This window comes from Equus przewalskii, chromosome 25 (genome assembly GCF_037783145.1).
Source record: "Equus przewalskii isolate Varuska chromosome 25, EquPr2, whole genome shotgun sequence".
Taxonomy (NCBI): Eukaryota; Metazoa; Chordata; class Mammalia; order Perissodactyla; family Equidae; genus Equus; species Equus przewalskii.
Genome location: NC_091855.1, coordinates 18723345 through 18739731, shown reverse-complemented (window position 1 = coordinate 18739731; position 16387 = coordinate 18723345). Strand labels below are relative to the sequence as shown.

At 43.0% G+C, this 16387-nt stretch overlaps 1 protein-coding gene across 3 annotated transcripts; it reads right to left on the bottom strand.

Annotated features, from left to right (window-relative positions):
- Positions 1 to 274: 274 nt before the first annotated feature.
- Positions 275 to 10803, bottom strand: LOC103543883 (peroxisomal succinyl-coenzyme A thioesterase). Of its 3 annotated transcripts, none has more exons than XM_070593836.1 (3): positions 4322 to 10803; positions 2129 to 2410; positions 275 to 1117 (listed from the first exon to the last, which is right to left on the bottom strand). In XM_070593836.1, the coding sequence occupies exons 1-3, from the start codon at positions 4803 to 4805 to the stop codon at positions 1113 to 1115; spliced, it is 771 nt and encodes a 256-aa protein (XP_070449937.1). In that variant the 5' UTR covers positions 4806 to 10803; the 3' UTR covers positions 275 to 1112. The 3 variants fall into 3 exon arrangements, with proteins under 3 accessions (XP_070449937.1, XP_070449936.1, XP_070449938.1); XM_070593835.1 differs by having other exon boundaries at positions 2208 to 2410; positions 3338 to 4337; XM_070593837.1 differs by lacking the exon at positions 4322 to 10803 and adding an exon at positions 3338 to 4069.
- Positions 10804 to 16387: the final 5584 nt, after the last annotated feature.

Genomic DNA, 16387 nt, shown 5'->3' with positions numbered 1-16387 from the left:
GAGACAGATGCCTCCTTCTTTACCCCAACTTCCACTTCCAAAGGATTCTTCTCTGATCTCCATGAGGAAAGGGAAGTCTGGCTTCCCTTATAGCAATACCTCTCTGCATACTTTTGGCCAACCCCAAGTCTACCCTGCTGCCAGGAGCTGAACCAGTAGCAACACTGGATGGCCATTCTCTCCCAGTGATGGAAAAGTAACCCAGTATTTGTTCAGCCTTAAATTTCATCTATGGCTGAAAGTGTTAAGTAAAAGAATCTGGAAGAAACACAGATTTTAACAGCAGGGATGCTTTTTACTTTTTGTGTTTATGGCTCTAACTGAATCTTCTACAATAGGCATGTGTCACATTAGTAAAACTAATGAAAACACAACATTCAAAATGTTACCTAAATCCATCATTAATATTGACACGAGTTTAATGTTATACAGGCAAAAACTGATTCACATTCGAATCATTACACAGTAGAATGTGACCTTGAATCTCTCATGCCTACAACAGACCAGTGCATTACAATTTGGGGGAAGCTCTCTTCTGGGTCCCTCCAAGATGTTTGCAGAAGAAGGTTAGAATCTGCTTCCAAGCATCTACCTGGGCCTTAGAATGAGCCCTGGGCTCCCCACCCCAGAGCACAGGTTTGTCCACAAGTTTGTGCAGGGAAGCTGGGCACAGGGGGAAGTAAGGAGGCTCGATGTTATGCCCAGCGCCAGGGTAAGAGATGATCTGGGGTTTTTCCTTTCCATGGGCCTGTAAGCGATCAGAGGCTAGCTGGGCATAGAACTCACTCCTCCAGTTATGGTCATCCAGACCAACGATGAAGAGGATGGGCCCCTGGGCCTTGTCTATTGGAATCATGCTGGGGTCTTCACACCCCCCTACAACATCATTCCAAACATCCACAATATCCAGGAGGCCTGAGAAAGCTACCTTGATTCTCCTCAGATCATAGCCCAATCATGGGAGGCAAGTCTGCTTGTAGTGTATGTCTGCGCTCCCACTGACGCCTGATCCATTGATGGAAACTGTGGCTGAGATGTTCTTCAAAAATGAGGCCATGGAGAGACAAATATCTGCCCCTAAAGAAATGCCCAGAAGCCCAATGCCTGGGCCTTTAACCTGGAAGAAAAGAAGGGAGAAAAGTCAAGGGTCAAGAACCTACACAACAGAAAAATATTTGTCCAAATGTAAGTGGAGATGCTGCTAACTTGAATCTGTGAATGAGCCACAAGAGGATCAACCTGAGCTGACAGAGCAGTTTCTTCCCACCTAAAGACTATCTGGCTGGACACGTGGCAAACAAATCTGAAACTCACTGAAAAGCTGGGAATTGGTAACAAAGGTTTCAGAGCATCAGCCACCAGAGAACGCTGAGTCATGAAGCGTGTCAAGTTCAGGGCCTCATTCAGGTGGGCATGATCAAAGTCTCAGTGTGGCTGGGTATCCAACTGAGGAACCAAGTTCTGTTCCAAGTAGTGAATCATTCATCAGGCCCCATCTAAACATATGGGCAAATGATTAACTTTATAGACACAAAGTAAAACTTCAGAGTCCAATTAAGTAATTCTTATTGTTTTTAAACCTAATTATTCATTTATTTTTTAAATTAAAAAACCTTTTTTTTTTGAGGAAGACTAGCCCTGAGCTAACATCTGCCACCAATCCTCCTCTTTTTGCTGTGGAAGCCTGGCCCTGAGCTAACATCCATGCCCATCTTCCTCTACTTTATATGTGCAACACCTGCCACAGCATGGCTTGACAAGCTGTACGTAGGTCCACGCCGAAGAAGCCAAAGTGGAACGTGCGAACTTAACCACTGTACCACCTGGCCAGTCCCTCTTTTCTGAATTGGGTGGGCAAGTTCTGTTGATCAATCTGAACATACTCTGATATCAGCAAATTAAAGATAAAAAACAGGCATGGAAAGCTAATAAAAAGAACCCCTATCTGCATAACAAAAGGAATTTTACTATCACTAAATACTTCCTTTAAATAAAATCTCACATGGATTTTACAATTAACTCTGCATTATTAATCCATCTGACAGAGAAAGGGGAAAGAGGCCCCGAAAGCCAAGGAAGTCTCCAAAAGAAAGCTCTCTGAAAGAAGAGCAGAGCAGCCTCAGTGCACCTGGCACAGGCGAGGGCAAAGTGACACCCTCTGGAGATCCTTCTAGAGGGCATGATACAGGAAGGAACATCAGGAGAACCTGGGTGTGCTGCAGCATGTAGCTCACGGCTTCTTCAAAGTAGTCCAGGTGTATGCTGTCCAGTCTCGTGGGGAGATCGTCAAAGTCATAATAAGCCAGAGCCAACGTGGCAAAGCCATGACTGGCCAGAAGGCTGGCTCGATACTCCAGCAGGCCCCCTCCAACACCAAAGATGTCAATGACCCCTGGGAAAGGGCCAGGTCCTAGAGCAGGGAATAGCGTAAAGGGAAGCATTACACCATTTACAGCACCTGCTTTCCTTTCAGAGATCTTTCTTTCTAAATTATTTAGTGGGTTCCTGTGAAGCAAAGGAGAGGAGAGGAAACAGCTCCCTGAGTCACCATTGAAAAGGAAGACAAGCTCCCCGGGGACAGGAAAACCTACGAGGTACCTTCTCAGTGATGAGCTTACCCCCCATAAGATTCTGTGACACATGATCTGCAGGGTTCCAAGAATCCTTGGGTGGAAGGCAGAGCAACAAGGTCTTTCCTTCATGACTACATCACAGAAGGAGGAATTTCACTTTTCAGACAGTGATGATTCACAGTGTTCTGCTAGGGGAGTGGACGCAGAACTAAGAATCATGAAACAAAGCTTTATGAGGTGTTGCGTTAACCCTTTGCTTTTTTGGGGTACTGATATTCAGATGCTTATTTAGTGAGAGGCAAGAAAAAGAAACACCCAGAGATGGCTTTAGGTGAGGAAGGCAGTGGAGTCTGAAGTGGGAGCTGTGGGAGAGGAACATGAAGGAGCGCAGAAGGGGCCCCGTGGACCCCACACACTAGAGAAGGGCGACGGGAACAGCTTCCTTGAGCGGTCGGGCTGATGCCCGTCGAGATCTGTAGGGTGGTTATCAATAGCGAAGTAGACAACGTACCTACTGACCCTGATCCTTTTTTTCAATCTGCAGAATAACAGTATTTATAGAGATTAGCTGAGATAATGCAAACGCATAGCACAGACACTAACATATCCAGATCCTCTCCGTATTTCGGTTGGGCAGCCACTGATTGAGTCAACGTCAGCTCCTCTGATCTTGCTCCCCAGCTAGAGCCCCCTGAAGCAGGAGGAGCAGAAACGCCTGGCGGCCCAGGGCACCGGCTCGCACGCCCCCCGCGGCGCGGGCTCACCTGGCGGCAGGAAGAGCGTGCCACGCACCCGGCCCGCGCGCACCGGCTCCCGCCGCACCCCGGGCCCCAGGAAGGCGCGCTCGTGCACCGCCCGGCCCAGCAGCCGCCCGGGGTCGGGCTCGTGGCCGTCGAGCACCTCCAGCTGCACGGCGAACGGCGTCTGCACGTCCCGCTTCAGAATGCGCCATAACGGCTTGTCGGGCTCCAGGGCCCAGAGGAGCCCCATGGGCTCGAGCCCCGCGAAGCTGCCGCCCAGCGCGGGCGCGCGCTCCAGGTCCAGCTGGCCCGTGGCGTCGGCGCGGTAGCGCGCGTGGGCCCGGAAGAGCGCGCCCTTCTCGTCGCGCAGGGACGCGCGCAGCGTGACCGGCTGCCCCGGGGCCAGGCCGCGCACGGCGATGCGCACGGGCTCGTCCCAGAGGCAGCGACCCGCGGGCTCCACGGTCACCGTCGCCGCCATCCTGGCCGCGCGCTGCCGCCGTCTGGAGCGAACTGAGAGACGCGGGCCGCGGTGGGAGTGGAGTCCTAGGCCGTGGGGAGCGCGCCGGGAGGCCGGCGGGTCAGGCGCCCCCTCGCGCGGGAGCGGTCGGTGGCTGAGCCGCCCCTGGAGGCGTGTGGGCGCCTAGACCCGCGGACCCCGCGCCCGGGTTCCTCGGTGGTGAAGTCTCCCTGCGGGTCTCCTGGCCCCGGGCGAGCGCGCAGGGGCGTCCTCAGCTTCTGGCCCGCCCTCCGGAAGCTTCTCTGCCTGTAAGTGCTCTCACTTATTGGAGTGGAGCTTGTTGGGTAATCGATTCCTGGGGAAACCAGTTCTGAATGACTTTATGTGGAGTTAAGTGCAATTTCACAACCATAGCTTACCCTTGTAACCAGGCACACAGATCCAGAATCATCATTACCCGCAGTTCAGAAGCCGCCCTTGTTCTCCAGGCACTTCCCCTTTCCCCAAAGGTACTCAGTCATGATTCCAAGAAAACTGAGTAGTTTTACCTGATTCTGCATTTTGTGGGAGCGAATCCTTCACTGGGTCCTCTTTAAGGACTTTCTGCCTTGGCTCAACTTTCTGTTTGTGAGATTCATCCATAGTGTTGGGTGTAGTAGTTGTAGTTCCCCGGCAGGGGCGCCCACAGGTCATAGAGGTTTGGTGATTGCAACGCCACTGACCGAGCACAGGTGGTTTGGACCCACACACCTTGCAGCTGAAGGAGCCAAAGGCACGCACACTATCTGATCGAGAGAAAATAAAGGGAAGGTGGACACAGTATTGGGAGATCTGTACAGAAGACACAAAAGAATGACAGATTTCTTTGAAGAAGATTCCTGTGAAGAACTGTAATTTTAGTAAATGAAGTGAAAGCTCCCTGAAAGTACTGGGAAGAGAGAAATTGCCAGGGATGGATGGGATATCGACGGAATTGTTTCGAGCCACAGAGAGTGACTGTCGAAGTCTTAACAAAAATATGCCAACAAACATGGAAAACAAAACAATGGCCTACAGACTGGAAACGCTCTCTATATATTGTAATCCCCAAGAAAGGAGACGCCAAGGAGTACGGTAACTTTGGGACCATTGCCCTAATTTCCCGCTTAGGTCAAGTCAACACAAGGTGCTGCAACAAAGGCTTTTACCCTATATGGAGCAAGGGATGCCTGACGTGCCAGTGGATTTGAAAAGGGAGAGGCACAGGAGATCTAATTGCGATTATTCGTTGGCTACTGGGGCACTCCAAAGAATTTCAGAAGGTTGGTCTGTGCTTTATAGACGACAGTAAAGCCTTTGCGTGGATCACGAAAAGCTCTGGGCCACTCTGAAGGAAATGGTTGTGCCCCAGCGGGTGATTGTCCTCATGTGAAACCTGTGTTGTGGACAAGAAGCCACTGTCAGGACAGAATATGGAGAGAGAGAAAGGTTTCCTATAGGGGAAGGTGTCATAAAAGGGTGCATTTTATCTCTCTGTCTAATCTGTTCTCAGAACATATCATTCGAGAAACTGTGCTAGACTCAGATGAAGGAGTGAAAATTGGTAGAAGAAATATCAACAATCTGATATAGGGGAATTGACAGCATCTTAGTGGCAGAAAGCAGCAATGACTTCAAACCAATTCTGACAAAAGTGAAAGAAGAAAGTGCCAAAGCAGGACTGCATTTGAACATCAAGGAGAAGGAAATCATGACTAGAGAAGCACTACACAACTTTGACATAGACAATAAAGACATTGTAATTGTTCAAGATTTGGTTTCCCTTGGTTCCGTCATCCATTTCAATGGAGACTGCAGCCAGAAATGAAGAGGCGACAGACATGAAGGGCAGCAGTGAAAGAATTAGGAAAGATCAACAAGTGTCATTAGAGACTAAGGGCAAGATAATCCATGCCCTCGTATGCCCAGTTACTATGTCTGGGTGTAAAAGCTGGACTTGAAGGCTGACAGGAGAAAAATGGATTCATCGGAAATATGGTGTTGCAGAGGAGCTCTATGGATACCCTAGACCACCAGAAAGATGAATAAGGGGGTCCTGGAGCAAATTAAGGCTGAACTCTCGCTGGAGGCAAACATGATAAGACTGAGGCACACCATGAGAAGGCAGGATTCTTTGGAAAAGACAACAATGCCGGGAAAAGTAGAAGGCAGGAGGAAAAGAGGAAGACCGAATGTGAGATGGACTGACTCCATAAAGGAAGCCATAAGCATGAGTCTTCGGGAGCTGAGCAGGGCTGTTGAGAAAAAGACTTTGTGGACATGATTCGTTCACAGGGTCATCGGGAGTTGGAGCAGACTTGAGGGCAGGAACCAAGTTGTAGATCATTCATTATCACTGCTAAATAGTATTCCATTTTGTGATTGTAAAGGTATTTGTCAGATTTACTGCCTGTGGGCATTTGGCAGTTCCCAGTTAGGGCTTATTAGGGGTAGTGGTCTGCACATTCCAGAACATATCTTTTCTTTTTCTTTTAAAGATTGGCGCCTGAGCTAACATCTGTTGCCAATTTTCTTTTTCTTCTTCTTCTCCCCAAAGCCCCCCAGTACATACTTGTATATATTGTAGTTGTGAGGGCCTCTGGTTGTGCTATGTGGGCTGCTGCCTCAGCATGGCCTGACGAGTGGTGACATGTCTGCACCCAGGATCCGAAGGAGCAAAACCCTGGGTCACCATAGGGGAACAGGTGAACTTAACCACTCAGCCACGGGGTGGCCCCAAGAACGTATCTTTTCATGGACATACAAGTTCATTTCAGTGAGGTCTATACCTGGGAGTGGAATTGCTACATCACAGGGATTGAGAACGTTCAGCCTTAGTAGATACGAAGTCAACCTTTTGAATGTGACCCTAGAAGCAAGGTAAGTGTACCGTCAGGGGTGCCCCACATTTTATATATATTACAGTAATAGCTACTCTTTATCAGTGTCCCATCTGTTTTACATTAAAAATTTAACATGTTTAGAAAGCACTAGGAGTATTTTTTAAATATTGCAGAGGAGGAACCTGAGGCTTGGGGAACATTAAGCCACTAAAGATTACCCTGTAGAAAGTGTCAGAGCCAAGACTAACTCCAAGTGTGGTACTCACAGGTGAGCAGCAGTGTTGTGGTCTTGCTCTGGCTTCAGCACTCACTGGTTCATTAGCCATAAGCAAGTTTATTACCTTTCTAGGTCTCAGAGTTCTTGCATGTGACGTGATAAAAGTCTCCCCTGTGGGGACCAAAGGTGATAGTGTATGTGAAAGTCACAGAAGAACGTTGTGAAGCAAAACATAAGATTTGATTTCATAACAGCCAGAGATTGTGCCAGTCTTGCGTTCGGTTTTGTTTCTCATGCTCTCCAGATAATTGCCGTTGGTTTGTATATTGTTTTTTAAATTGTTCTGTAAAAGAAAAATTATAGTTCTTTTTGAAAGAAAAGAATACATTGTTTTGAAACAGATGTAGCAACACTGAAAAGTTTAAAATGTGGAATAATCGTCTCTTCTCCAGTTCCCTGATTCCCCCAAAGGTAGGTGCGTTCTTCTAGAATTTTTTCCTGTCTGTTTACAGTCATACGTGTATGGTACCATGAACCTGCTCTATCTACTATTCTGCAACGTGCAGGCCTGTCTTCTCATTTTTCTGTATAGATTCAGGAATAAAATTGATGGGTTTTACGGTAACTCTTTGTTTCATCTTTTGAGCAGCTGCCGGACTGTTTTCCAAAGTGGCTGCACTATTTTACAGTGCCACCAGCAGAGTCTGAGGGCTGCCATTTCTCCACATCCTCGCCAACACTTGTTTTTGTCTTTTTGGCTATAGACATCCTAGTGGGTGGTAGTGTCATTGTGGTTTTGATTTGCATTTCCTTGATGGCTGATGATGTTGAGTGTCTGTTCATGTACTAACTAGCCATTGTTTATCTCCTTTGGAGAAGTGTCTGTTCAGATCCTTGGCCTATTTTTGTAGTGGGACTGTCTTTTTATATTTGAGTTGAAAGAATTCTTTTTATGTTCTATATACAGATCCCTTATCAGACATGTGATTTGCAAATATTTTCTCCATTCTGTGAGTTGTCTTTTCACTTTTTAAATGGTATCCTTTGATGCATGAAAGTTTTCAGTTTTGATGGAGTTCAATTCATCTGTTTTGACTTGTGTTCCTTGTATTTTTTTTTCTTTTTCCCTTCGAGGAGGTGGATCTGAGTTCAAACTCCCATCTCCTCGTCTGGCTGCCTTTCGATAATAGTAAAGCTCTTTCCTTATCAGACGTGTGGTGTTTCAGTTGTTTGTTCAGTTATTGGCCCTACTGTACGATGGGTAGGTGAACCTGTGCTCGTGTTGGGTAACACATGATGTGTGATTGGAACACAGATGTGATTACTTATAGGAGTGTACCGTAAACCCTGGGACAACCACTGAAAAATATTTTCAAGAGAAGTATAAAGAGTAAGCCAAAACTGGACATAAAGCCTAGCCATAAAAACTATCCATAAGAAGGCAGAAAAAGAGGGCAGGAAAATAAACAAAGGAGAAATTCAGTAAATAAGAAATAGCTACAAGATGTGAGGTTATAACCCACATATGGCACGGCCTACATTCAGTGTGAGAGGTCCCGTGTTACCCAAGTTGTCTACACCCTGTGAGTGCTGTTTGCACACCTGGAGCCTTGCTGACTAGGGAGGGACCGCCCCTCCCACGGGAGTGGATTCCCAGAGCCAGCAAGCACTCTCCCTCAAGCATGCCTTTCAGAGGCAAACTTACCGCCCCAAGCCCACCTCTTCTGCTTGTGAGACTTTAACCTCCTGTCCTCACCACATGGGGCCAAGCATCAGACAACCCGGGGCAGCCCCCACACCCCCAAGGCAACGGAACTTATTCTAACTCCCCCGTCCTAAAGCCAGTAGCTGCCTTGCCCATTTCTTCCCTGGAAAACCACAGCACAGGGGTTCCCACGGTTCCCCTCACTCTCTCTGCCTCCGACTGCCCTCCTGGGGCCCAGCATGGTGTGACATGCCTCCTCCTCTGGGAACTGGGAGTAATAAGCTCTCTTTTCAGTGGTCTCCTGATCTGTTGGCCTCACCTGACCTGAATAAACCAAAATCCTGGGAACAATTTAAAACAACGAGAGAAAGAGAGAGAAAAAGGGAGAGAGAAAGGATAAAGAAAATGGGCAAAATGTTAACAAGGTAACTCTGGGTAACAAGAATGTGGATTCTTTACTTGTATTTTTCTGTAAATTTGATATTATTACCAAATAATTTTTTATTGAGTTCATGATAGTTTACATCAATGTGAGATTTCAGCTGTACATTATTTCTTGACTGTCATGACATAAGTGCTCCCCTTCACCCCTGTACTCACCCCCCACACCCCTTCCCCTGGTGACCACTGAACTGTTTTCTTTGTCCATGTTTTTCTTTATATTCCACATATGAGTGAAATCATCTGGTGTTTGTCTTTCTCAGTCTGGCTTATTTTGCTTAGCATAATTCCCTCCAAGTCCTTCCATGTTATTGCAAATGGGATGAATTTGTCCTTTTTTATGGCTGCGTACTATTCCATTGTATATATCTAGCACATCTTCTTTATCCAGTCATCAGTGATGGGCACTTGGATTGTTTCCATGTCTTGGCTATTGTGAATAGATGATCCTTATATTTTGATGTTCAAACACTGACTAATCTACAGTTACAAAGAGTTACTTCTTTATTTTCTTCTAATAATTATATAGTTTTAGGTCTTACATTTAGGTCTTTGGTCCGTTTTGAGTCAATTTTTGTGTATGGTTTGAGGTAGGATTCCAAACTCATTTTCTTGCATGTGGCTATCTAGTGTCCCAACACCATGTGTTGAAAAGACTATTCTTTCCCACATTGAATTCTCTTCACACCCTTGTCAGAAGTTGCCTGTAAATGTGAGAGTTTATTTCTGGACTGTCGATACTCCTTTGATCTTTATGTCTATCCATATGCCAGTACCACACTGTGTTGATTACTATTGTTTTGTAGTAGATTGTATATGTAGAAAAATACGCTAATGCCCAAAAATGATATTGTGCTTGATTTTGATTTCGTAAGGATTTTTTTTGAACCAGATTCTCCAGATAATTTTCCCTAGTTTTCACTTCAACTCACTTTAAAACTGCTATTTTAAAAAGTATTTATTGGAAATTGTTAAATTACGAATGCTTAATGGATCATGTCTAAATGTAATAGCTAAAAATATAAAGCTCTTAGAGAAAACATAGGAATAAATCTTTGTGTTTTTGGTTTAGAAAATGGTTTGTGAGATGATACCAAAGGCTCAGGCAACAAAAGAAATAATAAATGAATTGGGCCAGATCAAAGTTTATAACTTTTGTTCAAATGATACCATCCAGAAAGTGAAAACATAATCCACAGAAGAGGAGAAAATATTTGCAATTCATATATCTCATAAGAGACTGGTATTCCGAACATTTAAAGAATTCTTGCAACCCCAACACAAGACTTGCAACCCCAAAAAAAGACATACAACCCAATTTAAAATTGGGCAAAGTAGCTGAAGAGACGTGTCTCCCAAGAACATATACAAATGGCCAATAAGTACATGAAAAGACGCATGACATCAGTAGCCATCATCATCATGGGCTGATTAGACATCATGATTAGACATCATCAGGGAAGTGCAAGTTAAAACCATTATGAGGTGCCACTTCACACCCACTATGATGCTTATAATCAAAAAGACATGTATTGGTGAGGATGTGGAGAAGTTGGTTCTCTCAGATGCTATTGGTGGGAATATAAAATGGTACCGCCCCTTTGAGAAGCTGTTTGGCAGTTCCTCAAAATGTTCAACACAGAGTTAACATTTGAGTCTGCAATGCCACTCCTAGGTAAATACCCAAGAGAAATGACATGTGTCCGCACAAAGACTTTTAGAGAAACATTCATAGCAGCTTTAGTCATGCCTGACAGGAAACAACCCAAATATCCATCAACAAGTGAATGTATATGAGAAAAAAGAACAAAACAGGAGGCATCACAATCCCTGGCTTCAAAACATACTGCAAAGCTACAGTCATCAAAACAGCATGGTACTGGTACGAAAACAGGTGCACAGATCAATGGAACAGAATTGAAAGCCTAGAAATAAAACCACACATCTATGGAGAGCTTATCTTTGACAAAGGAGCTGAGAGCATACAATGGAGAAAAGAAAGTCTTTTCAACAAATGGTGCTGGGAAAACTAGAAAGCCATGTGTAAAAGAATGAAAATTGACCATTCTTTTTCACCATTCACCAAAATAAACTCAAAATGGATCAAAGACCTAAAGGTGAGACCTGAAACCATAAGACTTCTAGAAGAAAACGTAGGCAGTACACTCTTTGACATCAGCATTAAAAGCATCTTTCAGACACTGTGTCTTCTCAGAGAAGGGAAACAATAGAAAGAATAAACAAATGGGACTTCATCAGACTAAAGAGCTTCTTCAAGGCAAATGAAAACAGGATTGAAACAAAAAAACAACCCACTAACTGGGAGAAAATATTTGCTAGTCATATATCTGACAAAGGCTTAATATCCATAATATATAAAGAACTCTCACAACTCAACAACAAAAAATCAAACAACCCGATCAAAAAATGGGCTGGAGACATGAACAGACATTTCTCCAAAGAAGATATACTGATGGCCAATAGGCACATGAAAAGATGCTCATCATCGCTGTGCATCAGGGAAATGCAAATCAAAACTACAATAAGATATCACCTTACACCCATTAGAATGACAAAAATATCTAAAACTACTAGTAACAAATGTTGGAGAGGTTGTGGAGAAAAAGGAACCCTCATACACTGCTATTGGGAATGCAAACTGGTGCAGCCACTATGGAAAACAGTATGGAGATTCCTCAAAAAACTAAAAATAGAAATACTGTATGACCCAGCTATTCCACTACAGGGTATCTATCCTAACAACTTGAAATCAACAATCCAAAGTGATCTATGTACCTCTATGTTCATTGCAGCATTATACACAATAGGCAAGACATGGAAGCAATCCAAATGCCCATCAACCAACAACTTGATAAAGAAGATGGGGTATGTGTATATATATATATATACATACACACACACACAATGGAATACTACTCAGCCGTAAAAAAGACAAAATCACTCCATTTGCTACAACATGGATGGACCTGGAGGGTATTATGTTAAGAGAAATAAGCCAGATTGAGGAAGACAAACACCGTATGACTTCATTCATATGTGGAAGATAAACACATAGACAAAGACAACAGTCCAGTGGTTAGCAGGGGAAGGGGGTTAGGGGGTGGGCACAGGGGGTGAAGGGGAGCACCTATATGGGCACAGACAAGAAATAGGGTAGAGCTGAAACCTCACAATGATGTAAACTATTATGACCTCAATAAAAAAATAAGAAAAAAACAAACAGACAACAACAAATGGAAACAAACAAAAGTATATTTAGTTTTGCCGGAAACTTCTAAACTGTATTCCAAAGTGGCTGTAGCATTGTGCATTGCTAGCAGCAATAAATAGTGTTCTCGTTCCACATCTATGCCAGCATTTGGTGTTGTCAGTGTTCTGAATTTTGGCCATTCTAGTAGATGTGTATTGGTATCTCATTGTTGTTTTCATCTACATTCCCCTGAAGAGAGGATGCACAGCATCTTTTCATGTGCTTAATTGACATCAGTATATCTTCTTTGCTGAGGTGTCTGTTAAGGTCCTTGGCCCATTTTTTAGTCAGGTTGCTTTTTTTTTTCTTAGTGTTTTAAGTGGTCTTTGTATATATGGTTAACAGTCCTTTATTGGTTGTGTGTTCTGCAAATATTTTCTCTCATTCTGTGGCTTGTCTTCTCATTCTCTTGATAGTGTCTTATGCAGAGCAGAAGGTTTTCATTTGAAGGAAGTCCAGCTCCTCAATTACTTCGTGGATCATGCCTTTGCTGCTGTATGTAAAAAGTCACTGCTATACCCAAGATAGTCTAGGTTTTCTCCTACGTTATCTTCTAAGAGTTTTATAGTTTTGCATTTCAGATTTAGTTCTATGATCCCTTTAGAGTTATTTTTGTGAAGAGTGTAAGATCTGTGTCTAAGTTAATTTTTGGCGTGTGGCTGTGCCATTTGTTGAAAATTCTCTCATTTCTCCTTTGTCAAAGATCAGTTGACTATTTTTATGCGGATCTATTTCTGGGCTCTCTATTCTGTTCCATTGATCTACTTGTCTATTCTTTTGCCAAACCACACTGTCTTGATTACTGTAGCTTCACAGTAAGTGGAAGATGGGTGGTGTCAGTCTTCCAACTCTGTTCTTCTCCTTCAATACTGTATTAGCTACTTGGGGTCTTTTGTGTCTCCATATAAACTTTAGAATCACTTTGTCAAGGTCTACAAAAGAACTTGCTGGGATTTTTGTTGCGATTGTATTCAATCTACAGATCATATTGGGAAGAACTGACATTTTGCCAATGTTGAGTCTTCCTATCCATGAACATGGAATATCTCTCCATCTTTTTAGTTTTTTATTTCATTCATCAGTTTTGTAGTTTTCCTCATATAGATATTGTATATATTTTGTTAGAATTATATCTAAGTATTTCACCTTTGGATGCTAATGTAAATGGTATTGTGCTTTCAATTTCAAATTCCATTTGTTCATTGTTCCTTCCACTTATTACTTCCGAGAATTTTTTGTCAATTCTTTTGGATTTTCTACATAAATGATCTGCAAACAGAGTTTGATTTACTCGTTCCCAATCTATGTATCTTGTCTTGTCTTGTCTTATTGCATTAGGCAGGACTTTCAGCATGATGCTGAAAAGGAATAGTGAGAGGGGATATTCTTGCTTTGTTGGTGATGTTAGTGGGAAATCTGCTAGTTTCTCATCACTAAGTATCATGTTAGCTGTAGGTATTTTGTAGATATTCTTTATCAATTTGAGTAAGTTTCCCTCTATGCCTAGTTTGCTGAGAATTTTGATCATGAATGGGTGTTGGATTTTGTCCAATGCTTTTTCTGCACCTGTTGATCATGTGATTTTCCTTCCTCAGCCTGTTGATGTGATGGATTACATTAATTGAATTTTGAATGCTGAGTCAGCCTTACATCGCTGGGCTGACTCCCACTTGGTTGTGGTGTATAATTCTTTATATATATTTTTGGAATCAGCTGCTTTTTGTTTCATTTTGGGTTTTAGGAGAAGTCACTTTAGTTTACATTCAGATACATATTTATCATCTCCTACATAGATTGTGTAATGACTATGGATTCTTTCTCTTTTAACTTTATAAAAGGTTCTCTATAAGAAGAGACTGCTTTAGGATTGAACTATAATTTTGTTTAGTCTTTATACAAATGTAGGTATTTATCAACTTTATATCATATTAATTTTCAGTCCCCAAAGCCACTTAAGAATATTAGAAGATATGAAAACATTTATATTTCAAGATCATTAGTATTACTATTAATAGTCATTAAATATTAATCACATCATTAAGCTTTACTCAGAAAGTTATAGGATATCAAGTTTTGTAGGTCTACCTAATTTCATCATTTTTTCTAAATCTTCATAAGAAGCAACCTTAGAAGGCTCTACTGATCTAAATTGTGACACATCTTAACTGTAAACCAATTGTTCTGTTCTTTGAGTGATCTGCCACAATAAATGTTTTACCTTTGTCACAGAGAACTGTTAACTGGTGTAGTAAGTAGAAATTTATCTCCTGAGTGGAAGATGATGCTCAAAGGAAGAATTATTGACTTAAAAGTGTTTAATTTTATGTTTCTTGGGTTGAACTAGATAAATTACATTCTGAAATTGGTTGAGGTTATATCTTCTTTTTTAAAATTTTTTGTGATGAGGAAGACGGGAAATGAGCTAACATCTGTTGCCAATCTTCTTCTTTTTTTTTTTCCTTTAGGAAGATTGTCCCTGAGCTAAATCTGTGCCAATCTTCCTCTGATTTATATGTGGGACGCCATCACAGCATGGCTCAATGAGCAGTGTGTGGGTCTATGCCCAGGATCAAAGCCTGTGAACCCCGGGCTGCTGATGTGGGGCGCCTAACTTAACCACTGTACCACCAGGCTGGCGCCAAGGTTATATCTTCTTAACTTTTGTACTGACATAGTAATAAATTCATTCACCACTTTATTCCTGTCTAGGAATACGCTTATCCTCAACATCTTCTTTCTTAATTAGAAAGAGAACAAGGGTCACTCAGACATGTTAGAGTTGTAGAGTTTGAGCATTTTTAGCTCCACATTCACCTGGTAAGAGTGTTACTTATTAGGCACAATCTACAGTCTCAGTGAGTTTTGGGGTTGCTTTTTGAAGCAAAAAAGAGTAAAAGAAAGGGAAAGCAGAGGGAAAACATAACCAGGTTGTCGCATTAAGATCATGAGATTTTGTTTTCATGTTTGTACTCATCCACAAACCATAAAATACGGAAACTTCTCCATTCAAACCAGTAGAGCTTTGAGATGAGATATTATAATTCATAGCGATGGCTACGTCTTCCGTATATCACTGAAGCGAGAGTCCTAATGGAAGAAGCCTCCCCTTGGAGCCATCTCTTCCCGTTTCTCAATTACTGTGAGGCTGACCCATCAAGGGAAGATGTTCATAGGAGTTTTTTGGGGGTTTTTTTAAGAGATTTTATTTTTATCCTTTTTCTCCCCAAAGCCCCGCAGCAAATAGTTGTATGTTCTTCGTTGTGGGTCCTTCTAGTTGTGGCATGTGGGACACTGCCTCAGCATGGTTTGATGAGCAGTGCCATGTCCACACCCAGGATTCAAACCAACGAAACACTGGGCCTCCTGCAGCAGAGCACGCGAACTTAACCACTCGGCCACGGGGCCGGCCCCTCATAGGAGTTTTTCATGTCAGAATAGTTTTGAAGCTGAAAGAATTTTCTATTTTGGGGAGATTCTCTTCTTCACCTTTCACTTTTTCCCCTTAGTACTTCTCTTAGACAAGGGTTCCTGCCCAGGAGTGGGGTTTATTACCTGAAAGAACTTCTGAGAGCATAAGATTTTCTCATCTGTGGGGCCACAGAGAATCAAATCCCGGCTCAGGAACAGAAGTTTATTGGTGGAAAGCCTTCTTTCTAACCCAGCATACATATATAACTTATGGTCACTTTGTCCAGTCAGATGGTGGACTGGCTAGGGGATGGGGTGGCATTCTAGCATACGGAAATGTGACCACGTTTTGGCTCATATGGTATTTCTCCACCTGAAGATCTGACTCGTTGCCATTTTCTTTGGAGGAAAAGAAACATCCTTCAAATCAAAATTACGTGCCTCCTTACAACTCTGGCCATCTTGCAACTTCTCAGTCCACTTTACCGTGGAGGACACTTCCTTGATTTGTGTGAAGCTGTAACTCCCTTAATACTTTCTGGTTAGATTTTAATGGAATTAATAACTCAATTCAGTTTTTAGCAAAGAAACTGACTCATCAATCAGAGATTCTAGAAGCATTTATACTGTAGCAGGGAAAAAGAGCAGTCTCCTCCTGGTTGCTCTGAGCTTTGGAGCCCATGCTAATTCATACTCAACTGACTGGCTGAT

What these genes read in the sequence shown, in the direction of transcription:
- LOC103543883 (XM_070593835.1), bottom strand. Translation starts at nt 3,794, where the DNA reads ATGGCGGCGACGGTGACCGTGGAGCCCGCGGGTCGCTGCCTCTGGGAC. An exon ending in CACGCTCTTCCTGCCGCCAG is followed by an intron (nt 2,411 to 3,337) that starts GTGAGCCCGCGC and finishes TCCCTGCTCTAG; the next exon opens with GACCTGGCCCTTTCCCAGGG. An exon ending in ACATGCTGCAGCACACCCAG is followed by an intron (nt 1,118 to 2,207) that starts GTTCTCCTGATG and finishes CTTTTCTTCCAG; the next exon opens with GTTAAAGGCCCAGGCATTGG.